We start from the raw sequence: 24,264 nt of genomic DNA, 5'->3' as shown, positions 1-24,264 counted from the left end.
ATGGGGTAGTGAGACAAGGAGGGACCTGAGGCCAGAATTGGAACTTGGGCATTCCTGGCTCCCCCACACTCTCACATCTGGTGCTTTTTTGACCAAATTCATGGATACTGAGATTCTTGGCTTAAGAGTTACTTGCATCCATCCTCCTTTTACCTTCTCCATTTTTCAGTTTTATTTCCTCTTTTTTTGTTGTTCTTTTTCTTGCCCTAAACATGTTGTGAATTTTTCTAGCTTGTGCTTTATCGTGAGGGGTGGGGACCAGGAGGTACAGAATGGAAGAGGGATGGGGAGACCTGAAATAGCTCATCAGAGATGATGCCTGTAAGTGTCTGAGGTTTAAAATACCTTCACCTTAAGGCAGTGAGGCCAAGACTCACTGAGCCCCTGGATAACGAGGAGGGGGGCAGGGATTTGGGAGGTGATTTAAAAGCCCTAAAGGCTCTGGCCACTGCTACACTAGCAGAAGCAACAGCTGGGAGTACAGCTGGGAGTACCAAGCCCTTTTGAATCCCTGGGCCTCAGGGGAGTTGCCCTCTTAGTTCTCCCGCTCTCCTGTCGATGGCCTGCTTTAAAGTTTGCTATGAAAAGAACTTGTTTGTATATTGAGAGAAGCACCACAGTGTTGAACAGTTTACAACCGCAGCTGTTTTGAAAATATGTTCTTGCGGTACCACTGAAGCATAGAAACCTAATATCTCCATTAGTGTGAATTAAAGTCTCTCAGCCGGATGCTGAATTCTGAGAGTGCGTGATTGGCTTTTGACAAAGTTGCTATTACAAGGCTTCCTCTGTGTGGTGATTTTTGAGTCATCCAGATCTAACAGTTGCTCTCATCCCTCACTCCAATTGGCTAATAGCAGGGGCAGTGGAGAACATGAACATACAAGGTGTATATCGACTGTTTAGCTGGGCAAGGGCCTGTTGTGCAATCTGCCAGTCATGATTTGGAGGTGGCATGTGTGAATTTATGCGGAAGAGGGTTTCTTCTGTCAGTGGGTAGGAAAGGAGTCTGAGACTCCATCTGACTTGCACCTTAGAATTCTGCTTTGTTTCGGTCAAGATCCTGTGCAGCCACAGGCAAGGTACAGCCCAAGTGGGAAAGTTCAGCTGCTCATTGCTGCTGAAGAAGAATTTCTAAGGGGAACGCTGGTGTGCCTCATGCCACTTTATTTACCAGCCTGAATATGCTGCTCTAACAATCTGACTAACCTTGGATTTTTACTAAGCAAGGGGTTTGCTTTCTGTCCTTTCTCAGCTGGAGGTGGAGACTCTGTTAGGGTTCCTTTGCTACACTGTATCCTTGTAATCAAAAGGGCGTGTTAGCTGAGGTCAGTGCAATTAATAATGCTATAGATTTGATCTCCAGAGGTCCAAGTTTAAGATTCCAATACATTGCTGGGGTCTGCCTTGGGGCAGTGCTTAAAATGTATCTTTACAACCTTTTCATAGGAAAGGCTTAATTCGCTGCAAATCCGTTTAGCTGCAAATCCTGTTTACCATTTGGGCCGTGCATACACTATTTGGACTGAGTTCACAAAGCAACTTTGTGCCTGGTTTTACAACAGTTAATTTTTCCCCCTCAAGACTCTTCATGTGTCCTAGCTCATCTTATTTTCATTTTTTTGTCCTTTGGCTAGAACCATGCTTAGCTAGACTTAAAAAATCAATTTGGCCAGTGTGTCTAGCCCGATTTGATGAAAGGAAGTCGTTTCAAGCATAGAGACTCTTTCTGCCTCTTAGTTACATAAATTAGTCATTGAAAGACCCATGAAGTAGCTAACTTGCTTCATGTCCTTTTCCCAGCAACTTGGGCCAGTACATGTTTGTTCTCCACTCTGACAACTGTCGGTGGTGAGACGGATTTAGGATGGGAGGGAGAAGTGGCTTTTGAATTGTATTTCTCCTACATTGAGCCCCTGCGAGGCGTTCTGTGGTTGCTCACTTACTCAGGAGTTCCTCCAAAGTAGATAGCAGGCAGGATATTAATATAAAAAAGAACATTGTAAGCAACCTCCTTGCTATCTCTGCTACCATCTCCTGTCCCCTGATCTGCATGTAGCAACCCTGTAAGCATCATTCACTTTGTATCTTGTGAGTTCAAGCTGCCAGCTGATTTGCCATTTATGGCATTAATGCTGTTCTGCCTGTTGGCAGGTGTGATGGGCTGTGTTCGGACAACAAAGCCTGAGCCCTGTGTCCTTCCTACTCGTGACAGTCTCTAGGGATGTAAGCCCAGGCTGTGTATTGAGTTACTGTTGAGATGGATTTCAGTACTTAAAGCAGAATACAGTACTTGCAGAGTCCCAGGAAACAGCTGATTACTTAATGATTACACTAATGTGTAGGCCTACCCCAGAGGCGGTGCAGTTGCTGCAGGCTGGAGAGGGATGTTTGAAAGCAATGAATTAATTTTCGTTAGTGATTCAACTTATTTCAAAACTGACGTATATTGTTAGCTCAGTGTAACATGATGCTGCAGCCTCTAGATTAATCTCTTTGGTTTGGTATTATAATGGTAAAAAAACTCAGGCAGGTTGGCAGGCCCAAAAATTTGACTTGGCGTTTTTTGTTTCTTGTATATTTAGAACCCGGGTGGAAAGACTAATTACACTTGCTTAATGATGAGATCTTTGTGGCTCCTAGCACATTAGATTTTGGTACCTTTTGGCTCCATGTACTCCAGTGGTCTACAACCTTTTTAAGCATGAGATCACTTTTTGAATTTAATTGCAATCCAGCATCTACCTCAAACCCAAACACCCTTGCACTGCCTCCTTCCTTCCCCTTCTCCGAGGCCCCACCCCTGCTCACTCCATCCTCCCTCCCCCATCCTCACTCACTTTTATCAGGTGGAGGACAGGGGTTTGGGGTTCAGGACTGGGGCTCGGGTTCAGAATGCTGGCTCCAGCTGGGCACTGCTTACCACACGTGGCTTCTGGGCAGTGGTGCAGGGGACTAAGGCAGGCTCACCCCTACCCTGGCCCTGCACCACTCCCAAAAGCAAACAGCAAATTTTCTCCATCCCTGCCCCCACCATGCTCTGTGGAGATGGGGTACAGGGTGGAGGGAGGGGCACCCTGACATCAGCACCCCTCCTTCCTTTTCTTCCCGGGTCCTGCACAGCAAGCAGGAGGCTACCAGGGCACCTCCAAGGCAGAGGCCAGGAGCAGCACCGCAATGCTGAGGGGCAGATAAGGTACGAGCACTTGATATTGATAGCCTCCTGGCTAAACCTGTCAAGATCACCTGTCAGAAGTTCCAAGATCTACCACTGATCTACTCCCATCCAGAGGCTAGTGCAGGATTGTTCCTTGGCTCCTTGCAGCAGATGTTAATGTTTTTCTGTCTGTCTTTGAAATGTATTAGATTGTGTTTAAAAAATCCCAGGTGGGTGAATGTACTGAGGATCTAAGTTGGTCTAATTTTAGGCAAAAAAGATCAGGGCGGTGCCCTCTGAGCAAGCTGCTAATTATTGTTCTGGGTTTATTCTCCTTGAAAATAGTTTGCTGATGAAAGAGGTGCTGTACCAAGCTGCTCTGGCATGTGTCCTAACACAACCTATTTCCTCCAGTGGATTGTTCCTCAAGATGGGGGAAAACTGCTCCCCTCCCCATCCCACCCCGACCTTTGCAGCCTCTGCAGGGTTAGTTTATTTTAGATGTACAAGAGCAGCAGGATAGGGATTGGGGATATTCATTGCTTTATTCTGCTCATCTCAGGCTATGTCTACACTACTGCTTATGATGGGGAAATGTATGTTACTCAGGGATGTGACTCTTCCATCCCCCAAGTTGGTGTAAGTTACTTCAACATAAGCGGTCATGCTGTGTCAGTGGTGGAGACAGCTCTCCTGCTGACATAGTTTATGCTGGTCATGGGTGGTTTTTTATGCTGGTCGGAGAGATCTCTAACCATTGGAACAATGTCTTCACCCCACATGCTTCAGTAACGCCACTGTACCCTTGCCACTGTGCTGCTGCAATGCTGAGAACATAGATGTGCTCTGAGGCTGGAGTTTTGTAGATGAATGCACCTGACTGAGGCATATAAAATCCTGTTTAATTGGTTAAACATAGTGTTTAACAGGTTAACTGATTAAAGGGGTCAGGCAGGGGCTGTGGGTGGGGAGCTGCCCTTGCCCCCACTGACTAATTGGAACTGTAAGCCTCACTTGTTAAGGATAAGGCTTGCCAGTTAACCTTTCATATCCCTAATTGAGACTCCATGGCAACGGAAATGTCTGTTGCTGTCAAGACAGCACCAGTGGTTTCTGTGGAGGATTGGCTTGGGTCAGAAATGTAATGGGACCGTTTTGATATGACATGTCTCCTTTCTTCTGGTGTTGTTTTTAGTTCCAGTTCCAATTTCTTCTTTTAATTTGTGGGAAATTCTGCAAAAGCACATTTAGAAACCTTCTCAGGAAATGTGGTTCCTAGATCAGCTGGGTGAACCCCCTGGGAAGCTGCAGTTAGCTACATCACATGTGGAGCCAAACAGCTCCTTGTTAATAAGAGCAGCCAGACTGGGTCGGACCAAAGGTCCATCTAGCCCAGTATCCTGTCTTCCAGAAGTGGCCAATGCCAGGTGCCCCAGAGGGAATGAAGAGAACAGATAATCAGTAAGTGATCCCTCCCTTGCCACCCATTCCCAGCCTGACAAACAGAGGCTAGGGACACCATTCCTGCCCATCCTGGCTAATGAATTCATGGAGGATCAATGTTTATCTAGTTCTTTTTTTGAACCCTGTTAAAGTCCTGATCTTCCCAGCATCCTCTGGCAAGGAGTTCTACAGGCTGACTGTGTGTTGTGTGAAGAAATACTTCCTTTCATTTGTTTTTAAACCTGCTACCTATTAATGTCATTTGGTGACCCCTACTTCTTATGTTACAGGAACAAGTAGATACATTTCCCTTATTCATTTTCTCCGCACCAGTTATGATTTTACAAACCTCTATCATATCCCCCTTTAATCTCCTCTTTTCTTAGATGAAAAGTTGAAGTCTTTTTAATCTCTTTTCATATGACAGTCGTTCCAAACCCCTAATCATTTTTGTGCAGACATAAACAACAACAAAAACCAGGCATTTGTCCATCTAAATCTGTTGCCGGTTCCAGGAGCAGTGGCCCCAGGTCCAACCCTACTGGACTTTGGATTCATGAGCTGTAATAAGTTTTGATCCTCGGGCTTTTTTGGAATCAGCTTCCAGTAAATCCTCTTGTGAAGTATTTTATTCTCAGAGGGTTCAATGGGCAGAAGGAAGTTTTCCAAGCTAAAGGAACAGCTACTTCTAGTCTGCCTGTGTTCTGAATCTCCGGGTAAAGGATGTTAAATTCTGTATCTAGTTTGAACTGCTGGCCTGGTGGAAATGTTGTGGAAGTGATAAAATCTGAAGCTTCACTGCCTAGTCATTGAAGTACATAAGAGCTCAGCTCTGTGTTTCAGTAAACAGAGCTGTTCCTTCCAGCTTCACTTATCAGATCTGTGATCTCGGAAACAAACATTTCATTATATGTCGGTTTGTGAACTAGGCCAAATAAACTGTAAACTGCCGCTTTATAGAATCATTGAAATGTTGGACTGGAAGAGCCCTCAAGAAGTCGTCTAATCTAGCCCCCTGTGCTGAGATAGGACCAAGTAAACCTACCCTATTCCTGTATAAACTGTTCTTAGAATCCTTAAACTGCTTTGGAAGACTATTCCAGTAGTTAACTAGCCTTACAATGAGACCAGGTCTACATTAAAGGGGAAAGTTGAATCAAGATATGTTAATTACACAGCTGGAGTCGACATACATTGATTCGATTTTTTTTTCCCTGCTGTCCCCACAGTGGGAGGCTGATGGTAGCAAATGCGCCCGTTGGCTTCCCTTGTTGCCGGAAGTACTGGCTGCCAACAAGGGCACCCTCTGAGTTTGATTTACCAGGTCTTAACTAGACCCACTAACTTGAGCTCCTGAAGATTGATTGCAGCAGCATCAGTCTTTTGCTTAATGAAGATATGGCCTCAAAGGTTTTCCTGATAACTAACCCAAATCTCCCTTGCTGCAGATGAAGTTGATTGTTCCTTGTCCTACTTTCAGTAGACAAAGACAACAATTGATTATAATCCTGTAAGATTTTGAAGATGTTAACAGGTCCCTTTTGAGTCTTCTTTACTCAAGACTAAACATACCGGCTGTGTCTAGACTGCATCCCTTTTTTGTAAAAGGGATGCAAATTAGACATATGGCAATTGCAAATAAAGCGGGGATTTCAATCCCCCCCGCTTCATTAGCATAAAAATGGCTGCCGCTTTTTTCTGGCTCGGAGCTTTGCCGGAAAAAAGCGCCAGTCTAGATGCGGATCATTTTAAGAGGGATAAGGGATCTTTTGGAAAAGGCTTTATTTTCCGAAAGATCCGCGTCTAGACTGGCGCTTTTTTCTGGCAAAGCTCCGAGCCGGAAAAAAGCGGCAGCCATTTTTATGCTAATGAAGCGGGGGGGATTTAAATCCCCGCTTCATTTGCAATTGCGATATGTGTAATTTGCATCCCTTTTACGAAAAAGGGATGCAGTCTAGACACAGCCACCCGGTTTTTAAATCTGTTCTTCAGAAATCAGATTTTTTTTAAACCTTTTCTAATTTTATAGCTTTTCTCTGAACACTGCAGTTTTTCTGCTTCTGTCTCAAAGTGTGGTACCCAAAACTGAAGGCCTCTTCAATGCTGAGTTTAGCTGAACAATTACCTCCTGTGTTTACATCTGATGCTCCTGTTGTCAAACCTCACAACGATATTAACCTTTTTTTGAAGCTGCATAATACTGATATTTTATGTTTACTTTGCCGTTCCCTGTAACCTCACAGGTCCTTTTTAGCAATACCACAGTCTAACCAGGTATTCCCATTTTGTAGTTGTGCGTTTGATTTTTTTTTCCTGCCTAAGTGTAGTATTTTGCACGTCTTTACTGATCTTGTTGATTTCAGACCAATTCTCCAATTTGTCAGGGTCATTTTGAATTCTAACCATCTCCTAAAGAGTGCTTGCAACTGTTCCCAGCTAGGTGTCATCCACAAATTTTTGAAGGACACTTTTTCCAAATTATTAATAACGTGTTGAATAGTATGGGGTACCCCACTAAAGCCCCACCAAGTCTGACAGCAAAACATTGATATTTACTCTTTGAGTATGGATTTTTCAACCAGTTGTGCACTCACCTGCAGTAATTCCATTTAGACCACACTTAATTTGCTTATGTCATATAGTCTTGTGTCAAAATATGAAGATATTTGTGTATCTGCAGAAAAAAAATGGGGGTGGGGATGGGGGAGAAAAAGCCCTTAGCCCTACATGCCTGGAAAGGAATGCAACATGATCTACTGTACTGCAAAATGACGATTTGTGTAGTAGTGTATGATTTAAACTTGCATAATAGCTGGTACTGCATTGTAAAGTGCACCTTGTGTCAAGGCTGAGATCTGGCACTCGTCATGTTGCTGTTGCTGAGGTGGGGCTGGCTTTCCACCAAGGACTCTGTACCGAGCTGGGTCAGGGTGGAGATAGACAAACCATGTAGTGAGTTGTACTTTGCTATAGATATTCCAGCAGATGTGGAAGTTCCTGAAGTAACGTGTGTGTTTCTCTATCTTTTCTCTATATTCCTTGCCTGGCTGTAGACTTGGCAAAGATTCAGTAGGCAAGTATGCTTTGAAGGGGGGATTGGGCAATTTTAGGAGTGCAGAGGCCTTCTTAGGGCCTAGAGATACTGGGCAGCCCAGTGACAGAGCGAAGCTAGTGATGAGGTTGTGGAGGAAACAAATTGGTGCAGATGAGAGCAAAGGTGCATCAGTTATCAGTGCCTCAGGGTTCTTTTTCTGTAGCATCTGTTATGAACAGGCCAGTCTTGTGGCTTGACTGTCTTGCAGGAATCTTAAACAAGCCGCTTGAGCAATATTTTCTCTGTACTGTACCTTTTCCCTCCTTCCCTCTGTCTGTGTCACCTTTCCTCCCCTCCCCCCCACCTGCTGCCAGAAGCAGTGCTGTGGATCTGGAAAAGGGGGACAAGGATGGGGTAATGGGGCCGAGGCTGGGGTCAGGAGCAGGGCTGGAAACAGAGCTGAGGCTGGGGGTTGAGGCCAGCTGCAGCTGGCAGCTAGGTCCTCAGGTGCAGAGCCTGCAGCGGAGCTGGGTGGTGCTCTCTCTCTCTCTGCCTTCTGTGGGTTGGCTTGGGTCCCAGCTGGTCTGTTCCTTCTTTTTCCCTTACCTGGTCCCACAGTTTGGGGACCTGTGCTGTAATGGGTGCCCTGGTATAGTTCATACACTTGTTCTAAATGCTCACTCACCCCAGTGACACCTTTATCTACAATAGGAAAAGCAGTTTTTAGTACTCTGCAAGGATTCTCTCTTTTTTTTTAAGTCATTTATTCTTAGATTTTGTTTCTTTTCCCATTGGTTCCTTCCCAGTTATTAGAATACAGAATCTGTGTAGCAGTTGGGAACTTCCATCTGCATCAACAGTTTTTTACCGTTACAGTAATGTGTGTACATATTCTTAAAATCCCCCAACAAAATGTTCCGGTTTTTTTTTCTTTCTTTAGAAACACTGAACTATGCTTGTGGGATTACAGCCAGTATTTGGAAAGACCCTTTTAACCTTGTTATCCCATGAGGAATGCAACACACTTAAAATAAGAGCCTAGGTTTTTTTTTTCTGGGAACACTTGGCATATAGATTTTCTTTATATTTATCTCAGTGTGTAGGTATTTGATGCAGTGTTCCCTTGTTCTGAGTAAAGCTTTTGTTTTTTCCTTTAGGAATTGTTGGGTCTGAAGACATCAAACAGAATGGAAAAAATCTTGTAGTTAATCACAGCCAGAGCACTAACAGTGATGACAAAGTTACTCTGAGGTACAGTATGTCTTACATCCTCTTTTACCAAAGGAGACACATGGCACCTGTGCTTTGTAAGTTCTAAATTCTTCCAGGTAAAGCCAGCAGCAGCCAGGGCCAGGTTCAATATCTAGGGGTTCCTCTCCATCCATAAAACACAGAATTGGCTCAAGCCCCCATCCAGTAACCTAGAGAATTGACACAACACCCCTGGGCACTTCTGAGAGGCAGTGCTTCCCCACTCGCAAGCACAGCGTCTGAGTGTAGAAAAACTTTTAATGAAAGGGGAGGGAAGTAACGTGGCATTAATTTGGGAAGACACTGCGAACAGAGTTCATAACCAAACCGTGAGTAAAAGTCCCACCCCAAGTAGGTTGGTCAGTGTCCTTTTCCTCTCAGGTTCTTAAGTCCAGCAATGTAAATGTCACCTTCACATGCCCAACCCTTCTCTGCATCCCACTCATAGTTGCTGCCCTTGGTCAGAGCATACCCAGAGTTCAGAAGTGTATCTGCAGAGTTCACCTCCCATCCTAAGCAGGGGGAGGAAAAGAGGTATCTTACTCAGTTTGTCACTCACCATGCACCTGCTGTCTGGTGCCGCCCTGCTGGCCGCTCATTACGTCTCTCCATCACTGCTCTGCTGCTTGTCATGCCACCACCACTCTGCTGGTTACTCATCACATCTCTCCACCACCAACCTGTTGGCTCTGTTACAGTCGGCTACCATCCACTCCTTGGCTGTGACCCCTGCCCATTAGGGATGTTAGCTATTGTGTAACTGAATAGTTGAAATGTTTGTGGTTACAGGACTATTTGATAGTCCCCACGGGTGCACTCCTGGCCCTACTCCCAAGGAGCCCCCTGACATCCCATGTCACTGCCTCTGTAGGCAGCAGTGGGGAGTGGCAGGCAGAGCCAGCCCACAAGGGGAGCCAGTTTAAAAACCATCGCCCCTGACAGATGGCCTGCAGTACTTTCTTCAGTACTCCTTCCTAGACAATCGCTTCCCATTCCTTATGTGTGAAACTGACTGTGCTTTCCTAAGTGGAGTACTTTGCATTTGTCCTTATTAAAATTCATTTTGTTCATCCTCAGACCATTTCTCCAGTTTGTCCAAATCATTTTGAATTATGACCCTATCCTCTAAAGCACTTGCAAATTTGGTATCATTTGCAAACTTAATAAGCGTACTTTCTATGCTATCATTTAAGTCGCTGATGAAGATATTTAACAGAACCAGTCTCAGAACAGAACTGGTCTCAAAACAGAACCCTACGGAACCCCTCTTGTTATGGCCGTCCATCATGATCGTGAACCATTAATAACTACTCTGAGAACGGTTATCCAGCCAGTTATGCACCCACCGTATAGTAGCCCCATATAAGTTGTATTTGCCTAGTTTATTGATAAGGTCATACGAAACCATATGAAATGCTTTATTAAAGTCCAGGTATACCATGTCCACTGCTTCTCCTGTATCCACAAGACTTGTTATCCATCAAAGAAAGCTATCAGATTGGTTTGACATGATTTGTTCTTTAAAAATCCATGCTGGCTGTTACCTATCACCTAATTATCTTCCAGATGACTTTCTTAACATAAGAAGAGAGGCACTTAAAGATGCCTATTTAGCTCTGTTCTTGGAACAGTGTGCGTGGGGGGTGAACAGATCAAACTGGTCCAAGCAAGGGAAGCCATATAGCTCCAGACCAGAAAAACCTTCCCTCATCCCTTTCTTCTATAGAGCTCTGAAAAATCAAGCCCCTGCATTTGCAAAAATTCTTTCTGCTAACTGAGCCATTACATTTGGAACAATGTAGTACTGTCCTATTTTTCTGTATTCACACACAATTACAAACATTGGTAACTGTAATTTAGCTGTCCCTGCATTTAATCCAAACATAGCTGGAGTTGGGTCACAAATTAATTTGATTACAATGAGCAAAATACCACTTCATCTGCTGAATATCTAATATACCCAAGCAAAGCAGAAGAACAAACTGTATTTACATAGATACACCCAAGGTTTCTCTCCCATAAGGTTTCTCTCCCATTCCAGCTAGCAGTAACGAAAGTTTTCCTTCCGATCCTGTTTACTTTATGAAGAATGGCATTGTGTATTTGGGGCTTTAGCCATTGCTGTCCTCCACAGTGCTTCCTTGCATACTAGTGGCAAATGACTCATCTTGCCAGACAGGAATGGGAATGTCTGCAGTTATTTGTAGCATGTCCAAAATGGTGTGGAGCAGTGGAAAACTGCTGACAGGTCATGTGTCTCAGGAGCAGGAAGACACAGTAAAACTTTCTGCCTTAACTTCCTGATTTTCATGTGGCTGAACTAAGAAGCTGTTGTGCATACCGGCGGCCATTGTGGTACACATCAGCACCACCTGTTGGCCAGCCTATATTTGCAAAGGGGGAGAGCCACTAGTATGCAGTGTTATAGCCATGTCAGTCCCTGATATTAGAGCAGGGTTTCTCAAACTATGGGTCAGGACCCAAATATGGGTCGCCATTACATTTCAAAAGGGTCGCCAGGTGTCTGTCCAGATGGCCCTTAAGGAGCCATTCACACATTTTTTGAATTGCCCTGGGTCACCAAGTCTTCCTAAATTGTCAAAATGGGTCCCCATCTGGAAAAGGTTGGGAACGGCTGTATTAGAGAGACAGGGTGGGTGAGGTAATATCAGACATTGTTCCGGTGAAAGATATGGCCCAACCGTCTTGTCTCTTTAACGGGGATTAATAGTAATTTTAGCCTGGCATTCCCACTTTTGACTCCCCAGATCGCTGCTTTATAACAAAAATAGAACGTCCCATCTACTGAAACGTTATCAAATACCATATAGTACTACCTAACCCCCCCCCACACACACACCTTGCCCAGCCCCACACAGAAAGAACAGGGAGGGTGTTGTGCAAGGACTGGCCTTGGCTGAATTCAGCTTTCCATGCTTTTGCTAAGGTGGGGAGGGCTGGCTGGTATTTGACCGGACAGTCTGGTTTTTGGGCCCTCTGTCCGGTAAAAAAATTGAGAAAATACTGGACATGTCCAGCTGGGCGCTCAACAGAAGCCTGGCGGGGGGGAGTGGCTGGGAGGCAGGGCGCAATCGGCACTGGGAGCCTCTGGTTCCGTCTGATGTAGGAGTGATATCTTGGGGAGGAGGAGAAGCCCTGTCCATGCTCCTGAGCGCTATTCAAGCGCATTGTAGAGCCGTAGCTGGACTTGCTCGTGCTTCGCTGGGACCGTGTGCAGGACAGGCAGCGCCCTGGGATCTGCATGTGCCCAGGTCAGTCCCGCTCCCCCTGACCCTCTCCCGACCAGCCCCACTCTCCCCGACACCTGGCAAGCCCTCCTTCCTGCTGGCCGGTTCTCCTCCTCCTGATCTCCCCTGGGCAGCCCTGCTCCCCACGACCCTCCCCTCCTCCGACCAGCCCTGCTTCCCGCTGGGTGCCCCTTCCGATCTCCCCCGGCCAGCCCTGCTGCCCCCGACACTCCCACCCCCCAGCCAGCCCTGCTGCCCGTTTCTCTCTGCTCCCCTTCTGGCCGGTCCCTTCCCCCCCGACTCCCATCAAGTATTTTTTTTCTGAAGCTACCTGGTAACCCTACTGGCTGGGTGGAGGGAGGCAGTGGGGGGGCAGGGAGAAGAGTTTCGCCTCCCCACCCCAGTAAGTGGGACACATCATTTAAATTCCATTAGAAACAGGGTGAGCAAGGCCTTGCCTAAACACACAGGCTGAACTCTTGTGTACAAGCAAGATCTGAGTCCTCTTGAGAAACACTCATTTCAGCCTTCTATCACTTACAAATGAGGTGATTAAACAGACTGACTTATGTGAAACAGGGTTTCAGTCATAGAAACTATCCTTTCTTTGGGGGATGGGGATTGTTATTTTCAGTTCTACATTGTGCGATGATGAGTGTGCGTTCTGACAAACTAAGTGTGTAAGTGACTTGTTTTGCTTTCTGTTAACAGGCAGAGTAAATCCAAGACAGATGTAAGTGAGATGGTGCGATCCAGCATGATAGTTTCAGACAAGGCTTGTAGCCTATCACTGCAGAAATTTGGGTTAAGAGATACGATAGTTAAATCTCAACTGGTAAAGAGAGAGGATTCCTACACCTCCCTCCAGAACTTCAGGTAACAGCCGGCCTTGGGATTATAATTTTAGGTGTAATAGCAAAATACATAAAGCTCATACATTTGTAATACATTCTGAAATCGGAAATTTGAGGGTGGTGGGGAATAGACTTCAGCCCTCGGTGTGAAACAGCCTTTGTGCATCGCTCCTCCATTTACACCAGAGGTGGGCAAAAGCCACTCGGCGGGCTGGATGCGGCCCGCCTAAGGCTTTGATCTGGCCTGTGTGTCTGTTCCAGGCCCCACCCCCAGTATATCGCCTGGGAGCCGGAGCCGCGCGAGCTCTATCAACTGCTTCTACTTAGAGGGCTTGTGCCTTCCCCATGGCTGCCAGGCAATGTGTTGCCTGATAGGCATGGGGAAGGCCAAGCCCTTTAAATAAAAGCAGCTGAAATTGCTTGCGTGGCTCAGGCTCCCAGGCAATGCGCTAGTGGCACCAGAGCTGCAAGTCATTTTAACTGTTTCTGTTTAAAAGGTTTGCCTTAGCCCTTTAAATAGAAGTAATTAAAAGGGTTCACAGCTGCCACCCCACTGCTAGTGCATTCCCTGGGAGCTACGCGCGACCCCTTTCAACTGCTTCTGTTGAAAGGGCTTGCACCTTCCCCATGGCTGGCAGGCAACAGCCCCAGAGAAGGCGTGAGCCCTTTAAACAGAAGCAGTTGAAAGGGCTCATGGGTTCCTGGCTCCCAGGCAACATGCTAGCATGGGGCTGGAGCTGCGAGCCATTTAAAATGTAGGAATTGAAAGGGCTCACAGCTCCCATCTCCGGCTAACGTGATGTCTGGGAGTCGCAGGGGAGGTGTGAGCCCTTTCAACCCCTGCTATTCAAAGTCCCCGCCACTTCCAGGGCAGCCCATTACCACTTCAACATTTTTTGAAGTGGCCCCCACTCAAAAAATTATTGCCCATCCCTAATTTACACAGTTGTTGAGGAGCATGCACCTTGTTAAGCAAAGAATCTTTTTGTACATCTTATTCTCAGTCTCTTTTCAGAACTCACTTAAAATTGCTGTGTCTCCCTTTTCCCTGGACCCTTGTCTCTCCCTTGCTTCTGTTTGTTCTTTATTTCTGTAATGGTTTCTGTTTTGAGGAAAACAGTACATATGAAAGATGTTTAATATTGAAAACTTTATTTTGGTTAAAATGTTCTTAAACAAGCCATTCTGGGAATAAGAGTGAGTGAGAAAATTGTCCCAAACTATTACCAAACAACGTGGCTTGTAGCTCTTTTGTAAACTATATGCATACTTCCCATGCTGCAAATTCACCACTGTATAACACTCTGAAGGAAAGTTGCTTGGATTGCAGCTCCAGGATTTTGTTGAACCGAAGTTTCTCTGCAGGTTTTTTGTTGGAACGTACAATGTAAATGGCCAGTCACCCAGAGAGAACCTCCGGCCTTGGCTGAGCCATGGCATCGAACCTCCGGATGTTTACTGTGTTGGGTGCGTATTTCTTTCCTGTTAGCCCTTCTGGAAATATCTCTTGGGTCTGATGAATGTGCAGTATTATCCAGCCAAAGCTTTGCACATACACATTTAAAAGCGAGGACATTTGCATTATCTATAGTGGTCCTTATTCCAGAAGTGTGTGTTCTCCTTAGTGGCACAATGTACTTCAGATGCTTTAATGCCACACTGCGGTTAAGTCAGTTTTAATACTCAGAGTAACTTACTGGACTGCTAATGCACTGCTAAAATCAACTTAACTAGATTAAAATTCCAGTTTCAAAATCAATATATATGTTGCGCTCTAAGGCTGTGTCTAGACTACATCTCTTTCAAAAGAGGGATGTAAATGAGACACTTCGAACTGCAAATGAAGCAGGGATTTAAATATCTCACGCGTCATTTGGATAATCATTTCATGGCACTCTTTCAAAAAAGCGCCATTTCAAAAGTAAAACCATGGTCTAGACGTGGTTCTTTCAAAAACGGCAGGCTTTTTCGAAAGATCCTGTAAACCTCAGGATCTTTCGAAAAAGCCTGCCGTTTTTGAAAGAACCACGTCTAGATCGCGGTTTTACTTTCAAAATAGCGCTTTTTCAAAAGCATGCCATGATGCGATTATGCAAAGGAAGTGTGGGATATTTAAATCCCCACTTTGTTTGCAATTTCAAAGTGTCTCATTTACATCCCTCTTTTGAAAGAGGGATGTAGTCTAGACACAGCCTAAATGTTTCTCTTCCCTGGTGGAAAAGGCTGGAGAGCAAGGCAAGTAAAGTGATTGCATCCATGTGTTTCTCCCTGTGATGCAGCTTCCAGGAACTTGATCTGAGTAAAGAAGCCTTCTTTTTCAATGACACACCAAAGGAGGAAGAATGGTTCAAAGCTGTAACTGATAGTCTTCACCCAGATGCCAGATATGCAAAGGTACATTTGGCTTGGGGATGGAGTTAGTTTTCAACCTTAAGCTAGTTTCCAGTCAGATGTTGTTTTTTGTTTGTTTTCCTTGGTTTGTTTCCAGCATGTCTCCTGAAGGTTTGGGCATCTGTGGGTTTTTGCCAGGGCAGCAATACTCAGGGTAGGTGGATTATAGCACTTTTTCTGCAAGGCTCCCAGACCTGGTCACATTCTCAACTGAAACATTCCCCTCAGCATTCTTAGTGAGAGCTAAGGACATTTGTGCTGCACGCTGTAAGTTAGAAAGGGACTTAATGGTGCAACCAGTCCAAGGAGAGCTCCCTCTTGTGCTGAAACGAATGGATAGAAAATACCTTGGTACTTGCCAATATCCACTCAGCAGCACCAAGCAGTGAACTGTCCTGCGGTAGGAATATTGTTTTTAGTTCGAGGTTGGTACCTGCTCCTTAAAATCCTTGCTTTCTTCTCACCTCCACTCCAGGCATGTACCTTCTCGGGGCTGCCTCTCCCCCAAGCAGTGTATTGAGCCACTTGCCCTGAGCAGGGCTAGTTACTCCTGTCCCGTGTTGTGCTGCCGGAGCACCTGTGTGTGTCAGGTGGGTGGCTCCCCAGAAATGCAGTGTTGGAGCATTAATGTTGTTGGTTGTTTATACTTTGACTTGAGAACAGGGTGGGGTAAGGCTGTCCCCTGAGAAACAGTCTTTGCTATGGTGGCTATGCCTTCGACTTTCTCTTTCAGGTGAAGCTTATACGCCTTGTGGGGATGATGCTGCTGTTGTATGTGAAGGCAGACCATGCCCTGAACATCTCCGAAGTGGAAGCTGAGACAGTGGGAACTGGAATCATGGGGCGGATGGTAGGAATGCAGTGTGTACATGGGCAGGTGGGGGAGGTTGCCTTTGAGAGGACCCTGAACAGCCTATCAGTGTAAGAACATAAAAACAGCCAAAGGTCCATCCAGCCCAGCTTCCTGTCTTCTGACGGTGGCCGATGCCAGGTGCCCAGAGGGAATGAACAGAACAGGGAATCATCAAGTGATTCACCCCATCACCCATTCCCAGCTTCTGACAAACAGAGGCTTGGGACACCAGGCTGTTACCCTGGCCCTGAATCACAATGGGGGTTCTCGCAGCTAAAGGAGACATGGAGTCAGCTCTCTCTGTCAGGAAGACACAAGGTGTTCCCAGGGCTTGAAAGAAGGATGCAGAATTTTGTCTTTGGTGCCTGTCCAATTTATGTATAGTGCTGAGTTGGCTCTCGAGAGCTTGAAATTGGTCATGGGTTTTCCTAAATTAAATGTGCATAGAAATCAGCCTGGGCAGTACGTACCTGCCCAGAACGGAGTTCATTTCTCTGGCGGATTTCATGGGCTTTTAGAAGATCATGTGGACCACCTCTTTGCCCTTTGAACTTAACCTCCAATAATCCCCCAGATGCTACATGTTGAGGGCAGGGCCCCAAAAGCTACTTTGGTATCTTATAAAATAGTCTTTGTAATTTGTGTTGAAAGAGCCAGTTTGTTACTGGGCAGTTTTAATTACTTGCCAGAGCAGTCAACCAGCCTGCTCTTAATGGTATAATCTGCTGTCATACGAGCCCTGTCCTGAATTGCAAAATTGAATTCTGTGTACCCTTTGCTACTGTTTGCATGATGTACTGTGCTAATGTTGCTCTCCCTCGCATGGTGATGAGTGGTGCCAAGAGCTGGGCTGATACTCTCTGAGGTTTTGTGAAAATTCTGCTTATGGTTTTGAGCTTTTCTTTCTCCGCAAGCCAGACTGACTGTACCAGAATTCTCTGATTTATCCTGTTACACCAGTTGAGACACCAATTCACATAGTCCCAGAAAAACTCAAAACCAATCTCTCTTCTTGCCTTCTAGGGTAACAAAGGTGCAGTTGCTATTCGGTTCAAGTTCCACAACACCAGCGTGTGCATTGTGAACTCTCACCTCGCAGCTCATATGGAGGAGTACGAGCGGAGGAACCAGGACTTCAAGGACATCTGCTCTCGGATGCAGTTCTGCCAGTTGGATCCAAACTTGCCACCCCTTACTATAAGTAAACATGAGTATGTTTCCAAGGTTATAATCCATCAGATCACTACAGTTCACTGCTTGGCCTCTGGCTTGGATGGGACAAGTGAAGGGCTGTATCAATGTCTAGTTGCACTTCCTGGTGTAAGCAGTTCCTTGGCAGGAACTTGAGAGGTGCAGTTTGAGCACAGGCCATAGACCCAGGAATCTGTCAATTCTAGTCCCAGCTTTGAAAATGGCTTCCTATGTGGTTTGAATATGTCACTGTCTCACTTTCCCATATTTGTAAAATGGTACTAACTCAAACTTGCTTCCCCAGGGAATTGGGAGGGTTATTTTTATGGTGTTTTGGAAGATTAAAAGTACAGCTTGAACCTCTCTAGACCTTTAGGACCTGACCGGTCCCAAACCAGAGACTTTTCCGAACCACAGGAGGTCAATTTTATCTAGCAGCATTACCAACACTTCCTCTGCTTACTGGGCTCTTAGAAGACATTTATGGATAATTTGGAGCTAAATAACAGCACCAAACACTGAGAGCTAGGATTGGTGGCCTAAGGAGGACACTAGCCTGAGGAGGACAGGGCTGTGGGTTGGAGTCTCCACCCAGCAGCCCAATAAACAAACTTTATTGGCCTCTGGGGAAACTTGTTCACACCCATGATAAGTGGACATCCAGCTAACTAAAATCATACTGGACCACAGATGTTGCTGGACCAGAGAATGCCAGACTAGAGAGGTTTAAACTGCTCTGCTGCTGTCTCTTTTAGATTGATCCCAAAAGGAAGTTAGAAAATGCAGTAGGCAAAATATTTTACAACTTATAATATCTAGTATTTATGTAGGGCTCTCCTTCCATAGGTGTGATAGCACTTTGAGGGTAGGACGGTGTCATTACCCTCGTTTTACAAGTGGCGAAACTGAGATACAGGATGACAGTGACTTGTCATAGGTCATACAATGAGTCAGTAGAAGAGCTGGGAACAGTATTTGGGCGACGTGTTCCAGTCCTTCAGAGTGTCACATGCACATATACCCCTCTTCCAAATACGGGTAAATGTTAATTGCATTGGAATGCTAAAGGGGCTTAAAATTCAGATTTCTGGGCCCCTGGTGCAACAGCAGCTGGAAAGTGGGAGGCAGGTGATGGGACTGGCTGGGCAGGAAGCCTGAAGATACAATCAAAATGCTACTGCTGTGTCCCTGCTCTAGTGGCTTGGCATATCTAGCCCCTCACTTCTTGTCTTGGCAGTACTGAACCTTGGAAAGCTTGTCCTTGAGGAAATGCCCCATTCCAGGGAGCGAAGATGAGTTAACATGCCAGATTGGTTCTGGGAAGCTGCAGACATATGACTTGTGCCTTGCCAAATTTCCCAGGGATATCATAGAACACTAGAACTAGAAGGGACCTCGAGAGGCTATCCAGTCCAGTCCCCTGCCTTGACGGCAGGACCAAGCACGGTCTAGATCATGATATAGAGGCATTTTTTCTTCAGGAACTCTGAGTTTCCTTTATGTGCTTGTATCATGGCACTATTAGGGTCTGTCTACACTTGCACTTGTTTGACAAAACTTGTGTGACTGCTTTGTTGGCAGGAGCATGAGTGAACCCCCCTGGCAGGGGGTGGAAGTATTTTATCAGCAAAAGTGCCAACAAACAGCATTCACACATGCTGACTTTTAGCGACAAGGCTGTCTCGACATCGCCTTGTCACTAAAAGCTGCATTGTGTAAACATATGCGTAGCAATTAAGCATGTCTGCAACCTGCAGACAGAGCTGGATGCTAAGATAGTCCTGCTTGCACAGAGATGCGATGGAACTGTGCTTGGGATTGGCTGGCTCCTAAGTATTTCAGTGTAGAACTACTGTGCCATTGGTGCGTTGCTGCACATACGAATGATCTGGTGCAGCTGAGTTTCTGCAGAGTGGCCTGGGGCAGCAGTCTTGGCAGCAGTCTCAGGAAGGTGTGGTTTCCTCAGGCTTCCCCCTCACACATGACTGAGGTTGCCTGATTCTGAGCAGCGGGGTGAGATACAGGATGTTGTCTGGGACACAGCAGGCAGGGCACACAGTAAGAGACTATGCAGCCAGCAGGGCTTGTTTAGAGAGACTGTCAAACAGTGATTTCCCCCGTGTGTGCTGTCCTTACAGCGTTGTCTTGTGGCTGGGGGACCTCAACTACAGGCTAGAAGAGCTGGATGTGGAAAAGGTGAAGATGCTCATTGAAAAGAAGGCGTTTCGAGCTCTTTACAAACATGACCAGGTACAGACATGTGTTTCCAGAGGACGGGTGGGCCCCACATCAATGCGCCTAGGAAATTGACTCCTTTTTAGTGGAAGCTTATGAAACTCCCTGGTTTGCTCTGAAAATGACCTGCACACTAACCCTGACAGATTGCTACCCCTGGCTATCAGTGAGGACAGCACCAAGATGCATTGGGATTTGCTTTTTGGCTGGTTGGTTTGATGTCCATAAAATGATCAGAAATGACTGTTGTCCTTCTACATAAGAGTTTGAGCCAGGAGTAGTTACTCCCAGGACTCAGTTGGCCTCAGCATGCACTACATACACCAGGTCACCACCCATTCACCTCCTAAATAGCTGGTTGTGGGGCAGTGGTGCCACAGCCTGGCAAGAGGAAGTTGGCCCCCGAGGCACAGGATATAAGGGCTGCTCAGAGAAGTAGCATTGCCAAAAGAGAATGTGAAAGCTGCAAAACTAATCCAGCTACACTTCCGTGAATTTCTTGTCCAGTGGTTATCATGGTTAATATGGTTGCTCAGCCCCTCCTCTATGAAGGGTGGGTATAAGAGTGATTGTGCCCATGAACTCCTGACTACCACTTCCATCTAGAAAAAATATAAATAGTGAATTTATATTAGTGCTATGCTGAGGCCTACAAGAAGTGAATCAACAAGAAGCCGTGTGTGCTTTTTCACAATGGGAATCCGGGGGTTAAAATTCTTTCTGGCCTTATTACACAGGAGGTCAGATTATATAGTTGTATTAGTACCTCCTGTCCTGGAAATGTAAGACCGTGTGTAAAATATGATTATCACACTTCTAAGTCCTAACATTAGAAAAATCTGCTGCTTCCATTCCTGTGTCTGTGAAGAACTCCTTTGGAAATGGCAGCACTAGTTAGATTGTGTGCACGCAGATGGGGGGACGTTCTGTGCACATGCATGTACACACCTTTTTGTCACTTTCCCAGCATATGGTGCTTTTTTTCCCTCACTCGGGATTCTAGGAAGACTTATTTAAACAATTTAAGTTTTCATCTATTTGGCTTTTCCCTCTAATAGCTGAAGAGGCAGATGGACGAGAAGGCTGTCTTTGAAGGCTTTTCAGAGGGAGAGATTACGTTCCAGCCAACCTACAAATACGATACTGGCTGTGATGGCTGGGACACGAGGTATGCCATATGTAAGGACTCAGCCGTCATGCCATTCCTATCCATTAACTCCTGTAGAAGTTGTTTAAGGCAGTAAGAATGAGTCTGCAAGAGCTTTTAGACCTAACAGACCTGAGGAAGTTAAAGAATTTCGGAACGTATATTCCACTTTCAGTGTGTGCATGCCCAGTGCACTTGGGCTGAAAACTTTCGGTTAGCATTACCCATTGGGATGGGTCTCACACTCCGAGTTATACAGGGTACAAAGGTTAGAGGCTACCTGGACATCTCTCAGTTCTTTAGGCTTCCCATGGCTCCCAATTGGAGTTTGTAGTCATGCTGCACCACTAATGGTTATTAGCATAGCCTTTTTCTTTCTCTTTCACTTACCAATTGAGACAGCTTCTTTTGCCTCAATAATACTGGAGAACCAAGGAGCTGTTGGCTCTGACGGCAGGACCTCCGTGTCTGGCTTTCTATAAAGTTTCAGGAAGGCCTCATCTGAAATTGCTATCAGAAGTGGTGTTGGATTTTCATTTAAATAATAAATCTATGGATTTTCTGTCTGAAATGGCCCCTCATGAGAAGGTTACGTGCCTTGGACACGTCCAGAGCACTCTCATTTTGTATTAACGGAACAAAGCTGTGTCACATCAGAGAGAGTCACAAAGACTCAGAACAGATGTGATCACACAAACCTTCTTCTGTATCAGGACTTGTTATATGACTCAGCAAATATGACACCTCCAGCAAGAATTACTGCACGTTCTGCCAGGGCTTGGGTTACCTCAGAGGCTGAGAGAGGTTCCAATCATGGATACTTGCGGAGCAGCTACATGGTCCTCTTACACATACACACAGGTTTGCTCATAGCTATGCCATCATCAAAGCATCCCAGAGGTGATGCGGACTTTGGAAAGAGTCTGTCAGTGTTTCAGTTGAAGAACATTGCTTGGGTATCACTTAAAATGGTATGTACATGGATATAAGGCAAGTGCTTGAAGAAGCCGGCATCTGTAGAGTAGCTGTGGTTCTTCGAGATATATTTATATTTGTATAGCATATTTTCCATTACCCTGCCTTTGATTCCTGCTACTTTGGATAACAGGAAGATTACGGTGCAAAGCAACAGTGGGTGGGCCAAGACAGCCCTGTCCTTCATGCATACTTTTTGATATTCAGGGTATTTGCACCATCCCAATGAATGGTACTGGACAAAAGTGCTACTAGACACTCTGATTGAAGTGTCTGGAAATGCAAACAAACTAAAGTGGAATGTGTGTGTACAACACATTTCGAAGAATTGCAGTTACAGTACACGGGAGTAACCATTTCTTTGAGTCCAGAGCCAAGGCCAATGTCTCAGACTTTCTTCCTTGGACACAGTTTGGAAGATTTCGAATCCCATCACTTGGTTTAGGGCAAGGTTCCGTTTCAGCTGCGCGGTAGCACAGCCCTGCAGCTGCTTAATGAGCGAATCTCTCCCAGACAGTAAGGAGAGGATGTGTCCCTCCTGGCTCAGAGATTCGCTGCTCTGTCCTCAGCATGGAGCTGCTGCTGTAGTTCAATGAGATGTGTCACTCCCTCAGCAGGCAGCTTCATGTGCGAAGCCCTGAGCCCCTGGCTGGGCAGGGCTTATTAAGGAGCTACAGAGCTGTGTTACTGCACAGCTTAGGGGGGAACCTTGGTTTAGGGACATATGCCCTCTCTGCTCTAACTCTGTTTGTTGGATATTCCCTACCCTCTGCTAGGAATAAACCCTTTCATCTCCTTACATTGGAAGAAATTTCAAAGCTATCATTTTTCTTTTTTTCAAACAGAATTTTTGGAGCTCTTTTATTTGCTGATGCCCAGTACAATCATGCCTGGCGTGGCTTGACTGGTCACAGAGTGCTTTTTTACAGCAGATACCTATGTGCATCCCCCAAAAGACTGCTGGATGCATATATTCTTCATGTATTGCCCAACCATTCTGTGCGGCGCTGTCCTGGCAGGATTGTCAGTCAGAATGCTTGGATCTGCTCAGTAGTGTTAAAGGAGACATTTCAAGAGGAAAATTTAATTTTAAAACTGGGTGCTTTCTTGTTTTTTCCAAAGTCTCTCCAGTCTGAAACAATTCAGGATAGTCACCAAATGCTGCTTTTTATATAGTGTTGAGGAGAGAAAAATATACCCTGCTCCTCTTAACAAGAATAAAGGTGAATGAGGGTACAGAAATACAGAGGCAGACACATCACCCTCTGTAGCTTTTCTCTGAGAATGTGTTGGAAACAAACTGCGGGTCCTAGTAGAGTACCACCTTAGTCTCTGCCACTGTTCCTGGCCAAGGCCTGCTCTGCTTTGCACTGTTACTCCCCCTAGATTGTCCTCTGGGAAAGCTTTAATTTAATTGTAGCCTCCTGTTTTAGTGAGAAGTGTCGTGCCCCAGCATGGTGTGATCGGATCCTCTGGAAAGGAAAGAATATTTTTCAGCTCAGCTATCGCAGCCACATGGCTGTGAAGATCAGTGACCATAAGCCAGTGAGCTCCATGTTTGATATTAAGGTAGGTGCACCATTATTCATAGTAGTAACAGTGCTAACCCTCTCCCGAAGGTAGTCACAGTGGCGAGATTTAATTCCTTTCTTTTCTTATAAGCTATTGCTCTGTGTGTGTGTTTCTCATAGCCTGGTGCTGATGATAATGCCCTGAGATGGGACAATTGTTCTCAGTAAAACACAGGTGCAACTATGAACCTGTTGCTCTTGGCAACCATACAGGTGAGCTTATCCATGAGCAGAAGTGGTTCATGAATGTCAGCTTATGCTTTATTTCCTCCTGCTTTTAATCCATCTTCCCCTGGAAACTGTCAGCATTTGCATCAGCTGACAGGAGTGTCATTCACTGCTAGACTTGAACAAACTGATCCTAGTGCAGGCTGGCTGATTTATCTGCCAGGGAGAGCAGCCTCCCACAAAGCCAGAAGCCTGCCCAGCAATAAGCAAATGTTGGATAAGGGACACTGGTCTATTTTGTTCAACTTCATCCTTTGGTAAAGGCTTGGAGACTGGTTTTAACTATTTTAGTAATAAATCTGCATAATTTTTCCATGTGTTTTACCTGTGCTTCAGTATTCCCATTGTCTTTAAAATCACGTTGCTCCATATGCATCCAACTGTCACAGCTGTCTTGCAGAGGCACAGTAAATACCTGTTGGTAAGGTGTGTGTCCCTTTCAGGTGAAGGTTGTGAATGAGGAGCTCTACCGAAAAGCCTTTGAAGAAATAGTGCGCTCATTGGATAAGATGGAGAATGCCAGCATCCCATCAGTGATCCTGTCCCAGAGGGAGGTAGGACTTGTTCCCATACTTCCCCTTCCAGGGCTATCCACTCAAGGGGGAAATGAATCCTAGAGCCAAGAGGTATCCAATGTAATTGTTAGCACAAGGACTGCAAATCAGGACTCATAAGGTCTATTCCTG

The 24,264-nt window shown here is 45.6% G+C and overlaps 1 protein-coding gene across 6 annotated transcripts in view; it reads left to right on the top strand.

The window, feature by feature from the left end:
- Positions 1 to 24,264, top strand: part of INPP5B (inositol polyphosphate-5-phosphatase B) — a 55,205-nt gene that overhangs the window by 20,569 nt on the left and 10,372 nt on the right. For all 6 annotated transcript variants that reach the window (XR_012897655.1, XM_014579110.3, XM_006134241.4 and 3 more), the window contains 10 exons: positions 8,792 to 8,885; positions 12,845 to 13,009; positions 14,353 to 14,454; positions 15,267 to 15,381; positions 16,112 to 16,228; positions 17,255 to 17,442; positions 19,561 to 19,672; positions 20,716 to 20,825; positions 23,213 to 23,348; positions 24,022 to 24,132. Coding sequence is in view for 5 of the 6 variants with exons in the window: in XM_014579110.3 (XP_014434596.2) it covers positions 8,792 to 8,885; positions 12,845 to 13,009; positions 14,353 to 14,454; positions 15,267 to 15,381; positions 16,112 to 16,228; positions 17,255 to 17,442; positions 19,561 to 19,672; positions 20,716 to 20,825; positions 23,213 to 23,348; positions 24,022 to 24,132 (1,250 nt within the window). In the remaining variant the exon portion in view is untranslated. The remainder of the gene's footprint in view (positions 1 to 8,791; positions 8,886 to 12,844; positions 13,010 to 14,352; positions 14,455 to 15,266; positions 15,382 to 16,111; positions 16,229 to 17,254; positions 17,443 to 19,560; positions 19,673 to 20,715; positions 20,826 to 23,212; positions 23,349 to 24,021; positions 24,133 to 24,264) is intronic.

Source organism: Pelodiscus sinensis, chromosome 25 (assembly GCF_049634645.1).
Source record: "Pelodiscus sinensis isolate JC-2024 chromosome 25, ASM4963464v1, whole genome shotgun sequence".
NCBI lineage: Eukaryota > Metazoa > Chordata > Testudines > Trionychidae > Pelodiscus > Pelodiscus sinensis.
The sequence above is the reverse complement of the archived record's forward strand: the minus strand, read 5'-3'. Positions and strand labels throughout refer to the sequence as shown.